Source organism: Bufo bufo, chromosome 4 (genome assembly GCF_905171765.1).
Source record: "Bufo bufo chromosome 4, aBufBuf1.1, whole genome shotgun sequence".
Lineage (NCBI taxonomy): Eukaryota > Metazoa > Chordata > Amphibia > Anura > Bufonidae > Bufo > Bufo bufo.
This window is the reverse complement of record NC_053392.1, coordinates 27,617,762-27,637,966: the sequence shown is the minus strand read 5'-3', so window position 1 is coordinate 27,637,966 and position 20,205 is coordinate 27,617,762. Positions and strand designations below refer to the sequence as shown.

The following is a 20,205-nucleotide window of genomic DNA, read 5'->3' as shown; positions in this document are numbered from 1 at the left end:
TTTTTTATTCTGTCTCTCAGAGAGGGAATGCACCTACAATGTGAATTTCAGACCCCTCCATGATTTCTAATTGGGAGAACTTGCAAAATTGCAGGGTGTTCAAATACTTCTGTTCCTCACTGTAAATACATTAAACAAGTACTGCTGAAATGACGGAGGAAAAAACTCCTCCAAACAAAGTGCATCCTGGTATAACCTATTATGCCTAACATCTAGAGTAAAATTGTGAGATGACACGATACCAGTTATAACACGTCAGCTCTGTTCTAGAAATATAGTATAATAAATAATGCAATGGTACATGTTTTAAGAATTCAACCATTTACTACAAACAGTGGTATGACCTCTGTAGGGATCAATCCATAAATATAAATATAACCACCTTTAGTATTGCAACCGAACACTTGGACTACGATGCCAGTTAGCATCCATATCTATGATAAAGTGTAATATACCTAGAGCTAAAGTGAAGCAATAAATGGCATAAGCTTAACATAGAGGACTAATGTCATCCAAAGGTGCTCATAGATAGTGAAGTGAATCCAATAAACACATACTCTGAGACATAGTGTAGGCGAAATACAGTGCAACCAGGAAAGAGACCACCTTGATGCGTGTTTCACCTGCTGCCTTCGTCGGGACAAAGGTGAAAATGGTGAAACGCACATCATAGGTTATACCAGGGTGCACTCTGATTGGAGGAGTTTTTTCCTCGGTCATTTCAGCAATACTTCTTTCATGTATATATATTTTTATTTGAATCATTTATCAATAAAACTGTTAAATATTTTACTCTGGACCAGTACTTTTGCTGTTTTTTTGGGTTTTGAAACCTGAGATTAGCACAGCAGAGAGAGCAGAGTACTAAGTCCTGCCACCATATTGCATCCTGCTGGAATACAGTAAAGGAGAATTGCAATAAACCCTTTGAAACCAATTGTTATTCAATTAAACACGATTGAAACGTTCCCAAGTCTGGACTTCATTTTATTCTCCAACTCAATCTCTGCAACGGAGACTGACCCCCAGGAAGTGACAGCCTGAAGTTAGGAGCACCGTGACCACTCGGCATCCTACACTATGGGGCTACTCCACCTGATGGGGCAGCATGCTGCAATTCCTCCTTGTATTTTTTGCAGTTTTCTCTTAGCCCCCATGCTTGAATCCTACTTTCTGGATTGTCATGTGTCTGCTGTCCCATCATGCCTTAGAGCAGTGAGATGTGTCCTGAAATGTGACACTAACCACGTCCCTTGTTCTTAACAATGACCACTGTGCGTCCTACACTGCAAGGCTCCAATTCAGGAACAGAATATCAAAACACATTTGTCATGGGGTGCAGTTGTAGGCTAATAACTTTGGAATAAGGCAGTTTTGATAAATGGTGTTTAGAGATGAACGAATCAAAGCTGATGAAGTGGAATTCGATCCGAATTTCAAGAAAAATTCGATTCGCACCTAAACCAAATTTCCTCGTACTTCATGGTAACGAATTGCATTTTTTACTAAAATGGCAGCTGCATGTGTGAGGGCATGGAGAAAGGAACTCTGGTAAGGCGGGATCACCCAGATTGACATGCATGCATGCAGCCAATCAGCAGCCAGCCAGCCCTGTGATGTCACAGCCCTATAAATAGCGGCAGCCATCTTAGATTTTGCCATTTAACAGTGTACTGAGTGCAGGGAGAGACGTCAGCAGGTGCTAGCGACTGTTAGAAAAAGCAATTTGTGCAGAAAAAGCTAATTACCAGTGCAGGGAAATATAAGTCAAGGTGTAGGGAAAGGATAGGGAGGAATCATTCCACAGCATTTATGTTGAGCAGGGTTCTGTAGGGGAGGTTACAGCCTGGGTAATAGGAACAATCCTATTACACCTTGCTGCACTGACTAGGGATCCAAATTGCCATTATAAAGCTCTGTTATTCCAGCAAACTGTTCTTATTAGGGTGCAAGTGCTGTTTGATACAGCCATTAACAGGGTTAATTACAGGGAAATATTTCTACATCTTATTTGCCCTTGTGCAGTGCAGTTATATGTTCTAAAGCATTTTTTGGCTTTTATTAGTGGGAAGAAAAGGACTTATTAGCCGTTGTGTGGTGAAGTGCTAAAATGACAGCCCTTTTTGTCGTCTATTAGTGGCAAAAGTAAAATATATCAGCGGTGCGGTTATCTGTTTTAAAGCCATTTTTGCCGTGTATTAGTGGCAAACCAAAATTATATTCTCCGGTTATCGGTGCAGTTACCAGATATGTTTTTAAGCCTTTTGTGGCGTGTATTACCGTAAAAACAAAAAATATGTTTGCCACTCAGCGGTGCAGTTATCTGTTTTAAAGCCATTTTTGCGGTGTATTAGTGAGAAACCAAAAATATATTTGCCGGTCAGCGGTGCAGTTATATGATTGAAAGCCTTTTGTGGCGTGTATTACCGTAAAAAGGAAAAATATATTTGCCGGTCAGTGGTGCAGTTATCTGTTTTAAAGCCATTTTTGCCATATACTGTATTAGTGGCAAACCAAAAATATATTTGCTGTTCAGCGGTGTAGTTACCGTATATATTTTAAAGCCTTTTCTGGCGTGTATTACCGTAAAAAATATATATATATTTGCCGGTCAGCGGTGCAGTTATCTGTGGTAAAGCCTTTTGTGACGTGTATTAGCGGAAAAAGAAAAAATATATTTGCCGATCAGCGGTGCAGTTATCTGTTCTAAAGCCTTTTATGACTTGTATTAGTGTAAAAAGAAAAAATACATTTGCCAATCAGCGGCCAATTTTGCCATATATTAGTGGCAAACTAAAAATATATTTGCCGTTCAGCGGTGCAGTTACATATTTTAAAGGCCTGTCTGCCGTGTACTAGTGGCAAAAGAAAAATATATTCACTGTTCAGGAGTTCCATCAGAAATGTGAGGAACATTCTTGCTCCCTGTGCAAAGCCATAACAAAAGCCATAACAAAAGGACTCTGTAGGCATACACATCAGAGGAAGCTGAAGCCACGGGTTGCTTACGGTGGTACATGTTTCTCGCTCTGAAGGAAGCTGGAAAGGTTCAGCCCCAACTTCCAGCTGGGAGACAGGGCCATAGCAAAGACCTTCTGGGGTCTCCATAGGCCAAAGGCAGAAAAGTCGATGGTCTGGTGTTCCTCCCATCTCTCAGGTGGAGTAGGGAACCCTGGGATGAGCGGCTCTGGCTGAGGTCGTTCTCGGAAGCAGAGAACAACTTTTGCCGACTCTTGCAGACAGCGCACTTTTCTTGTTGCAGCTGGGCCGTACCTCCGATGCTGACAATGGGACCAGACGTTTCTCGAGGCAGATTACCGCTACAGCAAATGGACCCTGAAGGGACTCCATGGGTGTGTATTCTACAGTGTACCCCTTATAGAGGCTGTGCCAGGCCTGAGGAAGGTAACGGCGCTTCAGAGCGCCTGTTAACATACAGTTCCTGCCCGGTCTTGTCATCTTGGATGAAGCCAAACCCCCTCTCAACTGAGAACCACATCACGCTCCCGTTCCTCCTCTCAAAACTCAGGTCCCTGGGCTGGGGTCAATCCCATACCCTGACTGCCCAGTCCTCCACATATTTCCCGCATGGGCCGTAATCTCTCTGGGGACCGTGGGATTTAGTCCTTTAAAAGAGCTATGCTTCCTGATGACTCCGGCTGCCTCCGCCATGCCAGCAGGCACGGGGAATGCCACCTCTTTACCTTTCAGGGGTTGCTGCACTTGAGAGACGTGTATCTCTTCGGGTGCTGCGTACATCTCGGGCACTTCATCACCCCAACACATCCAGCCCCAGTTTGACTGATGAGGACACACCATCTTGTTTCCTCTCTGGCTAGCAGACACTGGTGATGAAGGAGGGGCTTCAAGGGAGGAGCTTTCAGTTCCTCTCCTTGCGCCATAATATCGCTCCCTGTGGGCAGAGCTAGACCTTCCCGCTCCAGATAGGGGTGTTCCTCTAATTTTCCATGCAGATTGAGCAAGAAAAAACTCCCACCACACCACAGAGGGGGGTAAGAATGGAAAGAAAGCTCCATTCTCTGTACCTGTAGCTCTGTCATGTTTGCCGCCATTTGCTGTTGAACCATGCATATTACACTTTAACAGTTGCAAAATAGTAAATGCATAGTGTGATGGTCATGCAATACATACACAGATGACACTAGGTTAACCAATAAAGACAGTAGCGGGGTGAAGAAGTGGTAATGCCATTCTGGGGTGTAACAGGAGCAGCCAGAGGAGCTACAGGGTGATGAGTAAGGTGAGGCAGAGGACCGAGACACACCGTGGCAGTATGCAGTGGAGATTAAGGCAAGGGAGTCCCTGCGAATCACTTGCACAAATGGCCCAAGTCATGCCCCCTTGCTTGCGTAGTGACAGCCGAATTGTCACCATTCGGCAGAGGGATGACTTCTGGCTCTCCACCTTGTTGGACCCTCACTACCGGTCCAAAATGAGGACCTTTTTTACACCCGCTGAGAGGGAGGACAAACAGAACTACTATAGACATCCTATGTAGTCAGTTGGCCACTGCCTTACTGCGCCATCGTCCATCCTCTCGCAGGTCTGACCGGGGGTGCCCTCTGCGCTCACGTTCCACTGCCATGGCTGCTGGGGAGGGGTGGGGTGGCAGGAGCAGTACTAGCTCCATCAGCAGAAACTTGAGTCTAGAGTTGCTGATGAGCAGCTTTCTTCACCCGCCTAGTGAAGAAACTACTCATCAGCAGCTAGACCTGGAGTAGCACCTGAACCAGCAGGTGGTGGCATACTTGGACAGAACCCTGCCAACCCACATTGAAGATCCGCTGGATTACTGGTCAGCCAAACTGGATTTGTGGCCGCAACTGGCAGAGTTTGCACTGGAAAAGCTGTCCTGCCCGGGCAGTAGTGTGGCATTAGAGCTGGTGTTTAGTGCGGCAGGGGCCATAGACACCCCAATAACTCGCCTGTTGTCACAATCAGTGTGGGGGGGAAACTCCACACTGAACACAGGAGGGAAGGGGAACAGTAACTGGGCCTGGAAATAGGGAAGGTGAAGGTCACCTCCTAAATAACCCTAATCCGAGCCCTAACTACCTATCAATATGAATAGACCTTGAAGGTAGGAATATTCACATGCAGGGTAGGACCAGAGACAACCCATTCCTCTCCAGATGGACAAATGGAAGTCTCTCTCTCAGGCCCAGATACAAACAACAGGGAATAAAACGAATACAAACAAATGCAACACTTAACTTCTGGAGAGACGGACCAGCAGGAACACCAGAGACAACCTCACACCAGCTCAGCCAAACTCAAATGAAGCTATCTACAGCATAGTCAGAAGGGTAGGGTCAGACTATAAAGGGTATAAGTGATGACCACAGAGCAACAGCTGAGAAAAGTGAAGTGGTCATAAACCCTATCAACACTGAATCAAGAGAAATCAAGGAGGCTGTTACATTCCTCCACTCTCAGCCAGTCACCTTGATCTCCTGACATCAGTCACCTGATGGACCGTGACACCTGTCCACCCAAAATGTGGAGAGACTGAACTTTGTCAAGATAAATCAGCCGTGGATCAGCCAGGATTTCCACCCACCAATTCCTGATGCATCAGACCAGATCATCCATGGTGCCACACCAACACTTTGACAATAGACAGGTTTCTTCTGGCTACATGACTCAACTACTATTCTGATGCTACCATCCACCTGATGCCACACATCTGATGTCAAGGGTTCCTTCTGTCACCCACCATCTTCAGAGGGTACTGGTATTGCCACCCACCTCCACAGTATGTCACCTTGCCACTCTGTGGCCTCCTCATGCTGCTGCCAGCTACACAGTATGTCACCTTGCTACTTTGTGGACTCCTGATGCTGCTGCCACCTCCACACTCTGTCATTGAGCCACTCTGTGGTCTCCTCCTGCTGCTGCCACCTCCAGACTCTGCCATTGTGCCACTCTGGGGCCTCCTGATGCTGCCGCCACTTGCAGACTCTGTCATTGTGCTACTCTGTGGCCTCCTTATGCTGCTGCCACCTCCACACTATGTTACCTTGCCACTCTGTGGCCTCCTGATGCTGATGCAAACTCCACACTGTCATTGTGCCACTCTGTGGCCTTCTACTGATGCTGCTGCTGCCGCCACCTCCACACTCTGTCATTATGCCACTCTGTGGCCTCCTCCTGATGCTGCTGCTGTCGCCACCTCCACACTCTGTCATTGTGCCACTCTGTGGCCTCCTCATGCTGCTTTCACCTCACAACTATGTCATAGGGCTACTCTGTGGACTTCTTATGCTGTTCCCACCCTCCCCACTTCATGAATGGGCTACTATTTTGCCTTTCGACCTGGCTGACATCATCATTTATTTGACCCTTCTTCTGATCTGTCAGAAGGAAGGACAAATGAGATGCACAACAGATCCTATCTATGTAACAGATTCAAGGCCTGCATGACCTGGTCGCTATTTTGCATCAGAATTGGCTTATGATTTGGTAGCCAAAATCAGGAGTGGGTACAAAACACAGAAGACATGCAAATATTCCATTCAAGTGTCATTTCTGTTTTGGATCCACTCCTGTTTTTTTGGTATTAGCAATACTGATGGATTACTGACCAAATGCTCACTGAGTAAAGGCGAATGCTCCACAGACAGGATCCATTTTTTGGGGTTAATGTTCTGACGGATCAGAGGAAGGGCAAAATAATCAGTGACGTCAACACAAACTTTCTGCTGATACCCTCTCCTCTCTGTCGGGGGGCTCTACTTGTATAAGCGTTTAATAGAACACATTCTGTAGACATCAATGTGGAATCAGCTGAAGAGGTTGTAAAAGGAGTGCCATTCTTCTTGACACTAACATCGACCTGTAAGGCTGATTTCATACTTGAGTTATTCGGTCAGTTTTGGCCCTGTGACTGCCCAAATAAGTGATTAGGATCAGCATTAGAAGGCCGCAGAGTGGCACAATTACAGAATGTGGAGGTGGCAGCATGAGCGGACCACAGAGTGGCACAATAACACAGTCTGAAGGTGGCTGCAGCATGAGGAGGCCGCAGAGAGGCACAATTACAGAGTCTGGAGGTGGCAGCAGCATGAGCAGACCACAGAGTGGCATAATAACAGTCTGGAGGTGGCTGCAGCATGAGGAGGTCACAGAGTGGCACAATTGCAGAGACTGGAGGTGGCAGCAGCATTATGTCACGGATGGTGTTGCAGAAAGCTGGAACTTATAAATAAACATCCGACTGGCTTGATCCCAAACTAAGGAGCATATGGGTGAGCCCTATAAAACCCCTAGAGCTGTCCCTGACTGCTATGCCCATGCAAAGATCTTTATGGTAGACGATTGCATGTCCAAGTACCTTATACTATCTGACACCTAAAAACCCTATAATAGTGAGGGGACATGACCACCGGCTCCCTGCACTTAATACGGACGGAGTCAGGGTCACCTACAATCAAGCCAGCAAGAAACACAAATAAAGGAAACAGACTTATCTGAGGAATCAGGAGTAGCAGCCTCCAGCAGTGAACACAATCCAGGAAGAAGTATAAACCGCAAAGTGAGGCAGTATGGGAGTGCATCCACAAGCAGGTGGTTGCTAAGAGATGTTGTTTCTAAACTTTTAGTTTTTTATCACGTGCATGAAAGCGCATTGTGTCCGCGCGGAAAAAAACTGAACAGCTGAACGCAATCGCAGACTGACTGAACTTGCTTGCAAAATGGTGCGAGTTTCACTTAACGCACCCTGAACGCATCCAGACATAATCTGTCATGCTCGTGTGAAAGAGGCCTTAGGCCCCTTACAGAGTGTTCCTCAATATAATGCTATGTGACTCCCGGCAGCGATGGGAGGTCAGGCCGGGTGCTTCGTTGCGGACTCGCTGCGGGAGGAACGCTCGTCTGAAGGTTTACACCAAAACTCTTATCAACCATTAGTGAAAAATGATTGCATCCACACCTGCTTGCAGATGCAATGCGTTCTTTACGCAGGCCCCATTCACTTTTATGGGGCCGGGCCTGTGTGAAAAAAACGCAGCATATAGAACATGCGTACTTTTATTTCACGCAACACAGAACTGATGCGTGAAAAAAAAATGCTCATGTACACAGACCCATTGAAATGAAAGGGTCAGGATTCAGTGCGGGTGCTATGCATTCACATCACGCATTGCACCCGCGCGGAAAACTCGCTCGTGTGAAAGGGGCCTAATAGGTGCACAACAAATGTGGGGGGCAAACATGCAGTCTACTCATCTTCTGCTCCTCTCAGAAAAATGTAGTCAATGATAGTCTGTTGATCTTGCGATCGTGGTGATTGCAGAAGACAGACCCACAGAAATAACATTTATTTCTACTTTTCATTTGGATGCTCAAAATGTTGGTAAGGTCTAAAAAATCTCACCTTCCATGTGTCCTGTAAATGTTGGATGGTAAATAACCGGAGATGTTCTTGTCCTTGATATGAGTAGATCAGATGATGTAAGGCGTAAGCCACAATATACACTGCAGAGTACACACTGAATGTGTAACGGAAATTGTCTACATCATACAGGAAGCGATCCACATTACCTAGAACATCTCTTTCATCACATGGTCTATAGTAAGAATAATCATTGCTTAAGGTGCAATTAAAATTTAAATATTGCCATTCATCAAACATTATCTCAAGCCCCGGATTTTTTAGAGGACCGGCCGTGAGTAAATATTCCTTTAACCCTTGAATTCTTCCTTTTTGAAGGGTGAGCTGCAAAGATCCTTGCAATGCGGGAAGCATGATTAATTTGTTAGGAAAAATAAGTGAGAGCATGATAATAACTTTCCGAGGATGGAAGTCATCAGATAATAGCGAGTCCAATGACTCTAATCCATAAGAGTTACCAACAAATATGATCACATTGCAGTGGGTCTTTTGTATTTTATAGAACGCCTTCTTGTGGGTCATAGACTGTATGAAATAAGCATGATCTTTGACAGATTCTCTATAAGCTATGCAGACCCCGCTTCGGGTCATTACATTGTAGAGCTCCATGCTGGCTCGTTGGCTGCTCTCATCATCTGCTGTCACCATCCCCACCCAGCTCCAGCCAAAATGCTTCAGTAGGAGAACTGTGGCTTCATAATGAGTGGACCCATCAGGGACTGTGCGATAGAAATAAGGGAAAAGGAGCTTGTTACTGAAGACAGGATCCATTGCTCCATAGCTGATCTGTAGGGTGAGAACAAAAAGAGGTATTCCATGATAGTTTTGCTCGCTAATATTCTAATCGCAAATTTTTATCGCGAATATCGGCACTTCGAGAATTTTGCAAACATGTAGACTATAGTGCTATATATTCGAAATCAAGAATATTCTAGATTTTCTTTCATCATTAACCTCCCTTCTTGCTTGTGGGCCAATGAGAAGGCTGCAATATCTTTGTCAGAGCTTAACAACATCCCTAGAAACCAATAGAAAAGTTGCCTACCCCTTACTATATAAGAACGTCCCCAGCAACCTTTTTCTGCAGTTTTTTTTCTAGTTCTGAGAGAGAGAGAGCAGTGACATTGCTGTGCTCTGTGCTTTCACCTGGATTCTATTCCTTATCCAATTACATTAGATAGTTAGCTCATATAATACAGATAGTTACTGTAGCTGGAGATAGTCAGTGTAGGTTAGATAGTGATATAGTGTAGCTGATAGGTTCCAGTGCAGGGTGTTAGGTAATGTGATAGGAATTACTGTTTCTCTTCTGTCCATACATACATGCTACAGACATAGTGCTGTGATGTCACAACAATTCTTAGTGCGCCAATCAGTAATATCTACTCAGACCTGATAAATTGTGAATTTGCACGTATTGCGCAAAAAATATGTACATCATTAGTGCCGATTTTCGCAATCGCTAATATATTGGAGCACAGAGCTTTAATGTAAAATTGCTTACAGTGATCAGGAGTCACGAAAGTTGCTGCCAACCATTTTCTCCAGTCTCAGAAAACTTTTAGCAGCTTGAAAAATGTAGCAAAAGTGAGCCATGACTGTATTGCACGCGCAATATGCGCATATTACATTGCCGTTTTTTGCAATCAAGAATATAATGACTGGAGATCACGAATTTGCAAATTTATGGCGAATATTAGACCAATAATTTGCAAAATATTGTGAATTCGAATATTGCCTATGCTTCTCATCACTATTCCATGAATAGAAAAATCTAAGAAACCGCCCCATTATCTTAGGTCCCACAAGTCCCAATTATACTGGTCTCTTAAAAGGCTGGGAAAGGGAAAGCGTATGAGCAGTGGTTAAATGTTTTTGGGAAAGAAGTCACCAAGGTGGCACTTACAGATTAGTGATGTCACAAACCTAGTGGGCCATCAGTATTCCTGTTTTGCTCTATTTCATGAGTTGCTTTCACAAAACTATTCTGTCACATCCATAATTGCCCTGTCATGTCACCCAGTTGTTGGTGCCGAGGATTGATTTACTCCACTCACTTAGTCTTTCACACCCCTTCACTGAGGCCACAAATTGAACACAAATTACACCGCAACACAGCCTTGTAAGCACCCAAACACATTTCCATCACACCACCTATTGCATTAAATCAGTCAGGGCCAATAGGAACCCCATGACAATGCCCCACTCCCAAGCAGGCCCACAATTACACAACTGTACTTATACTTTAAACCGGAGAATAGGTTTGTTTAGGGAACAAGCCAAATCATTAAAGTTTTCGGCTTTAACCACCTCAGCCCCCCTAGCTTAAACCCCCTTAATGACCAGACTACTTTTTACAATTCAGCACTACACTACTTTCACGGTTTATTGCTCGGTCATACAACTTACCACCCAAATTAATTTTACCTCCTTTTCTTCTCACTAATAGAGCTTTCACTTGGTGGTATTTCATTGCTGCTGACATTTTTACTTTTTTTGATATTAATCAAAAATGACCGAAATTTTTGCAAAAAAATTTCATTTTTCCCTTTCTGTTGTAAAATTTTTCAAATAAAACTACATTTCTATATAATTTTTTCTCAAAATGTATTGTTCTACATGTCTTTGATAAAAAAAAAAAATGCAATAAGTGTATATTTATTGGTTTGGGTAAAAGTTATAGCGTTTACAAACTATGGTGCAAAATAATTAATTTACGCACTTTGACTTTCTGAGCACCTGTCATGTTTCCTGAGGTTCTAGAATGCCCAGACAGTAGAAACACCCCACAAATGACCCCATTTCGGAAAGTAGACACCCTAAGGTATTCGCTGATGGGCATAGTGAGTTCATGAAAAAAAAAAAAAAAAAAAAAAAAAAAAAAAAAAAAAAAAAAAAAAAAAAAAAAAAAAAAAAAAAAAAAAAAAAAAAAAAAAAAAAAAAAAAAAAAAAAAAAAAAAAAAAAAAAAAAAAAAAAAAAAAAAAAAAAAAAAAAAAAAAAAAAAAAAAAAAAAAAAAAAAAAAAAAAAAAAAAAAAAAAAAAAAAAAAAAAAAAAAAAAAAAAAAAAAAAAAAAAAAAAAAAAAAAAAAAAAAAAAAAAAAAAAAAAAAAAAAAAAAAAAAAAAAAAAAAAAAAAAAAAAAAAAAAAAAAAAAAAAAAAAAAAAAAAAAAAAAAAAAAAAAAAAAAAAAAAAAAAAAAAAAAAAAAAAAAAAAAAAAAAAAAAAAAAAAAAAAAAAAAAAAAAAAAAAAAAAAAAAAAAAAAAAAAAAAAAAAAAAAAAAAAAAAAAAAAAAAAAAAAAAAAAAAAAAAAAAAAAAAAATAAAAAAAAAAAAAAAAAAAAAAAAAAAAAAAAAAAAAAAAAAAAAAAAAAAAAAAAAAAAAAAAAAAAAAAAAAAAAAAAAAAAAAAAAAAAAAAAAAAAAAAAAAAAAAAAAAAAAAAAAAAAAAAAAAAAAAAAAAAAAAAAAAAAAAAAAAAAGAAAAAAAAAAAAAAAAAAAAAAAAAAAAAAAAAAAAAAAAAAAAAAAAAAAAAAAAAAAAAAAAAAAAAAAAAAAAAAAAAAAAAAAAAAAAAAAAAAAAAAAAAAAAAAAAAAAAAAAAAAAAAAAAAAAAAAAAAAAAAAAAAAAAAAAAAAAAATAAAAAAAAAAAAAAAAAAAAAAAAAAAAAAAAAAAAAAAAAAAAAAAAAAAAAAAAAAAAAAAAAAAAAAAAAAAAAAAAAAAAAAAAAAAAAAAAAAAAAAAAAAAAAAAAAAAAAAAAAAAAAAAAAAAAAAAAAAAAAAAAAAAAAAAAAAAAAAAAAAAAAAAAAAAAAAAAAAAAAAAAAAAAAAAAAAAAAAAAAAAAAAAAAAAAAAAAAAAAAAAAAAAAAAAAAAAAAAAAAAAAAAAAAAAAAAAAAAAAAAAAAAAAAAAAAAAAAAAAAAAAAAAAAAAAAAAAAAAAAAAAAAAAAAAAAAAAAAAAAAAAAAAAAAAAAAAAAAAAAAAAAAAAAAAAAAAAAAAAAAAAAAAAAAAAAAAAAAAAAAAAAAAAAAAAAAAAAAAAAAAAAAAAAAAAAAAAAAAAAAAAAACAAAAAAAAAAAAAAAAAAAAAAAAAAAAAAAAAAAAAAAAAAAAAAAAAAAAAAAAAAAAAAAAAAAAAAAAAAAAAAAAAAAAAAAAAAAAAAAAAAAAAAAAAAAAAAAAAAAAAAAAAAAAAAAAAAAAAAAAAAAAAAAAAAAAAAAAAAAAAAAAAAAAAAAAAAAAAACCCCATTTCGGAAAGTAGACACCCTAAGGTATTCGCTGATGGGCATAGTGAGTTCATGGAAGTTTTTATTTTTTCTCACAAGTTAGCGGAAAAGGAATATATATTTTTTTTCTTACAAAGTCTCATATTCCACTAACTTGTGACAAAAAATAAAATTTTACATGAACTCACCATACCCCTCACGGAATACCTTGGGGTGTCTTCTTTCTAAAATGGGGTCACTTGTGGGGTATTTATACTGCCCTTGCATTTTAGGGGCCCTAAAGCGTGAGAAGTAGTTTGGAATCCAAATGCGTAAAAAATGCCCTGTGAAATTGTAAAGGTACTCATTGGAATTTGGGCCCCTCTGCGCACCTAGGCTGCGAAAAGGTGTCACACATGTGGTATCACCGTACACATAAGAAGTAGGGCAATGTGTTTTGGGGTGTATTTTTACATATATCCATACTGTGTGTGAAAAATATCTCTGTAAATGACAACTTTTTACATTTTTTTATACAAAGTTGTCAATTTACAGAGACATTCCTCTCACCCAGCATGGGTATATGTAAAAATATACCCCAAAACACATTGCCCTACTTCTCCTGAGTACGGCGATACCACATGAGTGACACTTTTTTGCAGCCAAGATGCGCAAAGGGGTCCAAATTCCAATGAGTACCTTTAGGATTTCACAGGGCATTTTTACGCATTTGGATTCCAAACTACTTCTCACGCTTTAGGGCCCCTAAAATGCCAGGGCAGTATAAATACCCCACATGTGACCACATTTTAGAAAGAAGACACCCCAAGGTATTCTGTGAGGGGCATGGTGAGTTCATGTAAAATTTTATTTTTTGTCACAAGTTAGTGGAATATGAGACTTTGTAAAAAAAAAAAAAAAAATAAAAGTAAAAAATCTATTTCCGCTTACTTGTGCAAAAAAAAAAAAATCTTCTATGAACTCGCTATGCCCCTCACGGAATACCTTGGGGTGTCTTCTTTCTAAAATGGGGTCACTTGTGGGGTATTTATACTGCCCTGGCATTTTAGGGGCCCTAAAGCGTGAAGTAGTTTGGAATCCAAATGCGTTAAAATGCCCTGTGAAATCCTAAAGGTACTCATTGGAATTTGGGCCCCTTTGCGCATCTTGGCTGCTAAAAAGTGTCACTCATGTGGTATCGCCGTACTCAGGAGAAGTAGGGCAATGTGTTTTGGGGTGTATTTTTACATATACCCATGCTGGGTGAGAGAAATATCTATGTAAATTGACAACTTTGTATAAAAAAATTGAAAAAGTTGTCATTTACAGAGATATTTATCACACACAGTATGGGTATATGTAAAAATACACCCCAAAACACATTGTCCTACTTCTCCTGAGTACGGCGATACCACATGTGTGACACTTTTTTGCAGCTTAGGTGCACAAAGGAGCCCAAATTCCAATGAGTACCTTTTAGGAGGGCATTTTTAGGCATTTGAATTCCAGACTTCTTCTCACGCTTTAGGGCCCCTAAAATGCCAGGGCAGTATAAATACCCCCCAAATGACCCCATTTTAGAAAGAAGACACCCCAAAGTATTCACGGAGAGGCATGGTGAGTTCATGTATGATTTAATTTTTTTTCACAAGTTAGAGGAAAATGACACTTTCTGAGGAAAAACATAATAATTCTGCTAACTTCTGGCAAAAAAATTAATAAAATCTCCCACGGACTCACTATGCCCCTCAGTGAATTCCTTGGGGTGTCTACTTTCTGAAATTGGGTCATTTGTGGGGTGTGTTTACTGTTCTGGCATTTTGGGCGGGGCTAAATTGTGAGCAACCCTGTAAAGCCTAAAGGTACTCGTTTTCGCCCCCCTTTACGCACCTAGGCTGCAAAAAAGTCTCACACATGTGGTGTCGCCATATTCAGAAGAAGTAGGGCAATGTGTTTTGGGGTGTATTTTTACATATACCCATGCTGGGTGAGAGAAATATCTCTGTAAATTGACAACTTTGTATAAATTTTTTTAAAAAGTTGTCATTTACAGAGATATTTCTCACACACAGTATAGGTATATGTAAAAATACACCCCAAAACACATTGCCCTACTTCTTCTGAGCACGTTGATACCACATGTGTGACACTTTTTTGCAGCCAAGATGCGCTAAGAGGCCCAAATTCCAATGAGTTCCTTTAGGATTTCACAGGGCATTTTTACGCATTTGAATTCCAAACTACTTCTCACGCTTTAGGGCCCCTAAAATACCAGGGCAGTATAAATACCCCACAAGTGACCCCATTTTGGAAAGAAGACACCCCAAGGTATTCCATGAGGGGCATGGCGAGTTCATAGAATTATTATTTTTTTGGCACAAGTTAGCGGAAAAAGTTTTTTTTTTTTTCCTTACAAAGTCTCATATTCCACTAACTTGTGACAAAAAATTTAATTTTACATGAACTCGCCATGCCCCTCACGGAATACCTTGGGGTGTCTTCTTTCCAAAATGGGGTCACTTGTGGGGTATTTATACTGCCCTGGCATTTTAGGGGCCCTAAAGCGTGAGAAGAAGTCTGGAATCCAAATGTCTAAAAATGCCCTACTAAAAGGTACTCTTTGGAATTTGGGCCCCTTTGGGCATCTTGGCTGCAAAAAAGTGTCACACATGTGGTATCGCCGTACTCAGGAGAAGTAGGACAATGTGTTTTGGGGTGTATTTTTACATATACCCATACTGTATGTGATAAATATCTCTGTAAATGACAACTTTTTCCATTTTTTTTATACAAAGTTGTCAATTTACAGAGATATTTCTCTCACCCAGCATGGGTATATGTAAAAATACACCCCAAAATACATTGCCCTACTTCTCCTGAGTACGGCGATACCACATGTGTGACACTTTTTTGCACCCAAGATGCGCAAAGGGGCCCAAATTCCAATGAGTACCTTTAGGATTTCACAGGGCATTTTTACGCATTTGGATTCGTGAGGGGTATGGTGAGTTCATGTAAGATTTAATTTTTTGTCACAAGTTAGTGGAATATGAGACTTTGTAACAAAAAACAAAAAACAAAAAAAAATAAACAATTTCCGCTAACTTGTGCCAAAAAAAGAAAAATCTTCTATGAACTCGCCATGCCCCTCAAAAGTGATCTTTATAGCGCTGCAGCAATTTTACGGTGTTTTTGCAGTGATCAGAAAAATATAAAATTCTGTCACTGCGGTGGGGCGGACTGAACGCAAGTGTGCGCACAAGATCAGGCCTGATCGGGCGAACACTGCGTTTTTTGTAGAGCCTATAGAACATGTCCTTTTCTTGTCCACAATTGCGGACAAGAAAAGACATTTTCTATATAGTTCTGGCAATGTGCGGATCCGCAAAATGCGGAAAGCACATTCCCGGTGTCCGTGTTTTGCGGATCCACGCATCCGTGGATCCGCAAAACACATACGGACGTCTGAATGGAGCCTTACAGGGGGGTGATCAATGACAGGGGGGTGATCAGGGAGTCTATATGGGGTGATCAGGAGTTAATAAGGGGTGAATAAGTGACAGGGGGGGTGTAGTGTAGTGGTGATTGGTGCTACTTACAGAGCTGCCTGTGTCCTCTGGTGGTCGATCCAAGCAAACGGGACCACCAGAGGACCAGGTAGCAGGTATATCAGACGCTGTTAATGAAACAGCATCTAATATACCTTTCTGGGGTTAAAAAAATCGCATCTACAGCCTGCCAGCGAATGATCGCTGCTGGCAGGCTGTAGATCCACTAGTTTACCTTGCGATCCTGTGAGCGCGCGTTCACAGGAAATCTCGGCTCACGCAAGATGACGCGTATATGCGTCCAGGAGGAATAACCCGGCCGCCCGCAGGACGCATCCCTGCGTTAGGCGGTCGGGAGGTGGTTAATGTCTAAAATGCACCGTACTTAGTTACCACAAAAAGAAATAAACAGACATACATATAGGTACACAAAAGTTATGAAAACAAAAAGGAGAAAACTGAAAAGTTGATTGCGCAGTAAAGTACTTTTGCTGGCCCTGGGGATAGGGAGAGTACAATGAACACAATCCAATTCGATCAGATCCCCGAATGTAAAATGTCCATGTCACATTTTCTTTGCCCCCTCTATTCTGGCCCAGACTTCAAAACTGCACAGCATGTGTTTTACCATCCAGAGGATAGATAGCTTTTGAAATGTCAGTGAAAACACCTAAAATACTCACTTAAAACCTGAATCAGTAAGGGCTCATTCAGACGTCCGTATGCAGGCAGCAAAAATGACAATCAGTTTTTTTGCAGATTAGATACAGAACCATTGACTTCTATGGGCCCCTTTTCTTCCATTCTATGGCTCAGCAAAACAAATAAAACATGCCCTATACTTGTCAGTGAAATTCAGGACGTGGCCCCATTGAAGTCTATGAGTGTGCAAAAATGCGGAATCCAATCAGTTTTTTTTGTGGACGTGCTGAACTGTCTGCAAAAAACAGATCCGCATTTTTGTGGACGGCATACGGCCATCTCAATGAGACCTAAATTTGTGACAGTTCATTTCTTTTTTGGGGGGATTCATGAAAATAGCAATATACGTGTGTCTTACAATGCAAAGGGTAGCATTTGAAATCTCGTCATAACTAGTGTTGAGCGAACAGTTCGAGCATAGTTCGGGTCCGTACCGAATTTTGGGATGTTCGTGACACGGACCCGAACCCGAACTTTTTCGTAAAAGTTCGGGTTCGGGTTCGTCGTTCGGCATGTATTTTGGCGCATTTTGAAAGGCTGCAAAGCAGCCAATCAACATGCATCATACTACTTGCCCTAAGATGCCATCGCAGCCATGCCTACTATTGGCAAGGCTGTGATTGGCCAAGTGCAGCATGTGACTCAGCCTCTTTATAAGCTTGTGCGCACGTCGGGACGTGCTCACTCCCGATGTGAATAGAACAGGGATAGACGCAGCTGATGCTAGGGCGAGAATAGGCAGGGATAATTGAATAACTGGAAGCAAATTTCTCTCCTCCACCTGTGATTCATCTGAACAACTGCAGCTGAGCTGCTTTTTTGATAGGGATTGGCTATTTTTAGAGTGGCCAGAGTGATTTTTCCATCCACATGTACCTGGGCTGACCGCCGGCCGCCATTTTGCGACTTGTAGTGCTGCAGCAGAAGCTGCCACAGTGTGCATTCCAAAGCTCCAAACAAGTCAGACATCTACACCTGGGATTCAGACCAATAGCGATTTAGCAGCACAGTCCAAGGCTATTTTTTTTAAAGGTTGTGCAGACCATTTTGTGGCACATGTTACTGGGCTGATAGGCGGCGGCCATCTTGGGACTAGTGCTGCAGCACAATCTCTCCCAACGTCCATTAATCACTTGTAATAGTGGTCTGTGCCATAGAAATCCTACATCAGGGACTTGGGTGTGCTTGTGTCACCCCTACTAATACCAGTCCACCTGTAATCCATACAGTGAAAAGCCATAAAGTATTCCAGTGAGGGAATTTTTTTTTTATTTAAAAAAGGCCAAGTTAGTTTATCTGGCGTTCAATATACTAGATACAGTTAGGCCTGCGTTTCATACATCTGGAATTAGCAAACTAATGTGCTGGGGTTGGGAAAACATATATGTACCCATACTAGAATCTGTCAAAGAAAGCGGTACTCACATATAACAGTCATTCCATCTGTAATCCATACAGTCAAAAGACTGAAAGTATTCCAGTGAGGGGATTTTTTTTATTTAAAAAAGGCCAAGTTAGTTTATCTGGCGTTCAATATACTAGATACAGTTAGGCCTGCGTTTCATACATCTGGAATTAGCAAACTAATGTGCTGGGGTTGGGAAAACATATATGTACCCATACTAGAATCTGTCAAAGAAAGCGGTATTCATATATAACAGTCATTCCATCTGTAATCCATACAGTCAAAAGACTGAAAGTATTCCAGTGAGGGGATTTTGCTTATAAAAAATAATATATTTCATTGTGGTGCGAGTTGAATCGCAACAATGAAGAAAAATACTATTAAGGGACGAGGACGCGGTCGTGGTGGTGTCCGTGGAGCCTCTGTTGCTGGTAGAGGACGTGGCCGTTCGGCCCCAGGCGCACACAGTAGGGAACGAACTCCCTCAACTAGCCGGCAGAATGTACCGCATTATCGTGGGGCCCAATGACGCTCTTAGGATGGTAAGGCCTGAGCAGGTACAGGCATTAATCGATTGGGTGGCCGACAGTGCTTCCAGCACGTTCACCACATGGTCTTCCACCCAGTCTTCTGCGGAAAGCGCACAGGTGGCACCTGAAAACCAAGCCCATCAGTCTGTCACATCACCCCCAAGCATATCAGGGAAACGGTCTGAGCCACAAGTTATGCAGCAGTCTCTTCTTCTGTTTGAAGACTCTGCTTCCAGGGTTTCCCAGGGGCGTTCACCTAGCCCTTCCCCAGTGGAGGAAGACATACCATGCACTGACGCACAACCACTTATGTCTCCAGATGAAGAGGACATGGGAATACCACCACAGCAGAGTCACCGACTCTCTGATGATGACGAAACACAGGTGCCCACTGCCGCGTCTTTTTGCAGTGTGCAGACTGAACAGGAGGAGGTCAGGGAGGGAGACTGGGTGGAAGACCATGCAGAGGACGATGAGGTCTTAGACCCCACATGGACTGAAGGTCGTGGCGATGACTTTCACAGTTCAGAGGAAGAGGTAGTGGTGAGACCGAGACAACAGCGAAGCCAAAGAGGGAGCAGGGGGCCAAAGCAGACGAGCCGCCGCCCCCAGAGTTCGCCTGCTACTGGACATCGCCAACAGGGACCCAGCCCCACAAATGCAGCTTCAAAGAGTTCCCTGGCATGGCACTTCTTTAAACAATGTCCTACCGACAAGACCCGAGTGACTTGCACGCTCTGCCATCAGAGCCTGAGGCGAGGCATTAACGTTCTGAACCTCAGCACAACCTGCATGACCAGGCATCTACATGCAAAGCATGAACTGCAGTGGGGTACACACCTTAAAAACCAGGCACTCGCTGAGGCTCCCCCTGCTCCCTCTACCGCTGCTGCCTCGGCTTCCGCCTCGAGAGGAATGTTGCCACCTGCCGAGCAGCAAACAGAGGATGTGCCACCGACACCACCACCACCGCCACCGTCAACTAGCGTCTCCACTATATCACACAGCAGCGTTCAGCTCTCAATATCTCAAACCTTAGAGAGGAAGCGCAAATTCCCCCCGAGTCACCCTCGAGCCCTTGGCCTGAACGCCAGCATTTCTAAACTGCTGGCCTTTGAAATGCTGTCATTCCGGCTGGTGGACACAGACAGCTTCAAACAGCTGATGGCCATGGCTGTCCCGCAGTATGTGGTTCCCAGCCGCCACTACTTCTCCAAGACAGCCGTGCCTTCCCTGCACATGCAAGTGTCCGATAAAATCAAGTGTGCACTGCGCAACGCCATTTGTGGCAAGGTCCACCTAACCACAGATACGTGGACCAGTAAGCACGGCCAGGGACGCTATATCTCACTAACTGCACACTGGATGAATGTAGTGGCGGCTGGGCCCCCGGCGGACAGTTCCT

General features: G+C 41.5%; 1 protein-coding gene across 1 annotated transcript in view; it reads right to left on the bottom strand.

The window, feature by feature from the left end:
• LOC120998923 (taste receptor type 1 member 3-like) overlaps positions 1-20,205 on the bottom strand; it is a 108,260-nt gene that overhangs the window by 67,291 nt on the left and 20,764 nt on the right. Inside the window, exons 2-3 of the mRNA XM_040429801.1 lie at positions 8,399-9,202; positions 3,018-3,281 (exon numbers count right to left, since the gene is read on the bottom strand). Coding sequence (XP_040285735.1) covers positions 3,018-3,281; positions 8,399-9,202 — 1,068 coding nt within the window. The remainder of the gene's footprint in view (positions 1-3,017; positions 3,282-8,398; positions 9,203-20,205) is intronic.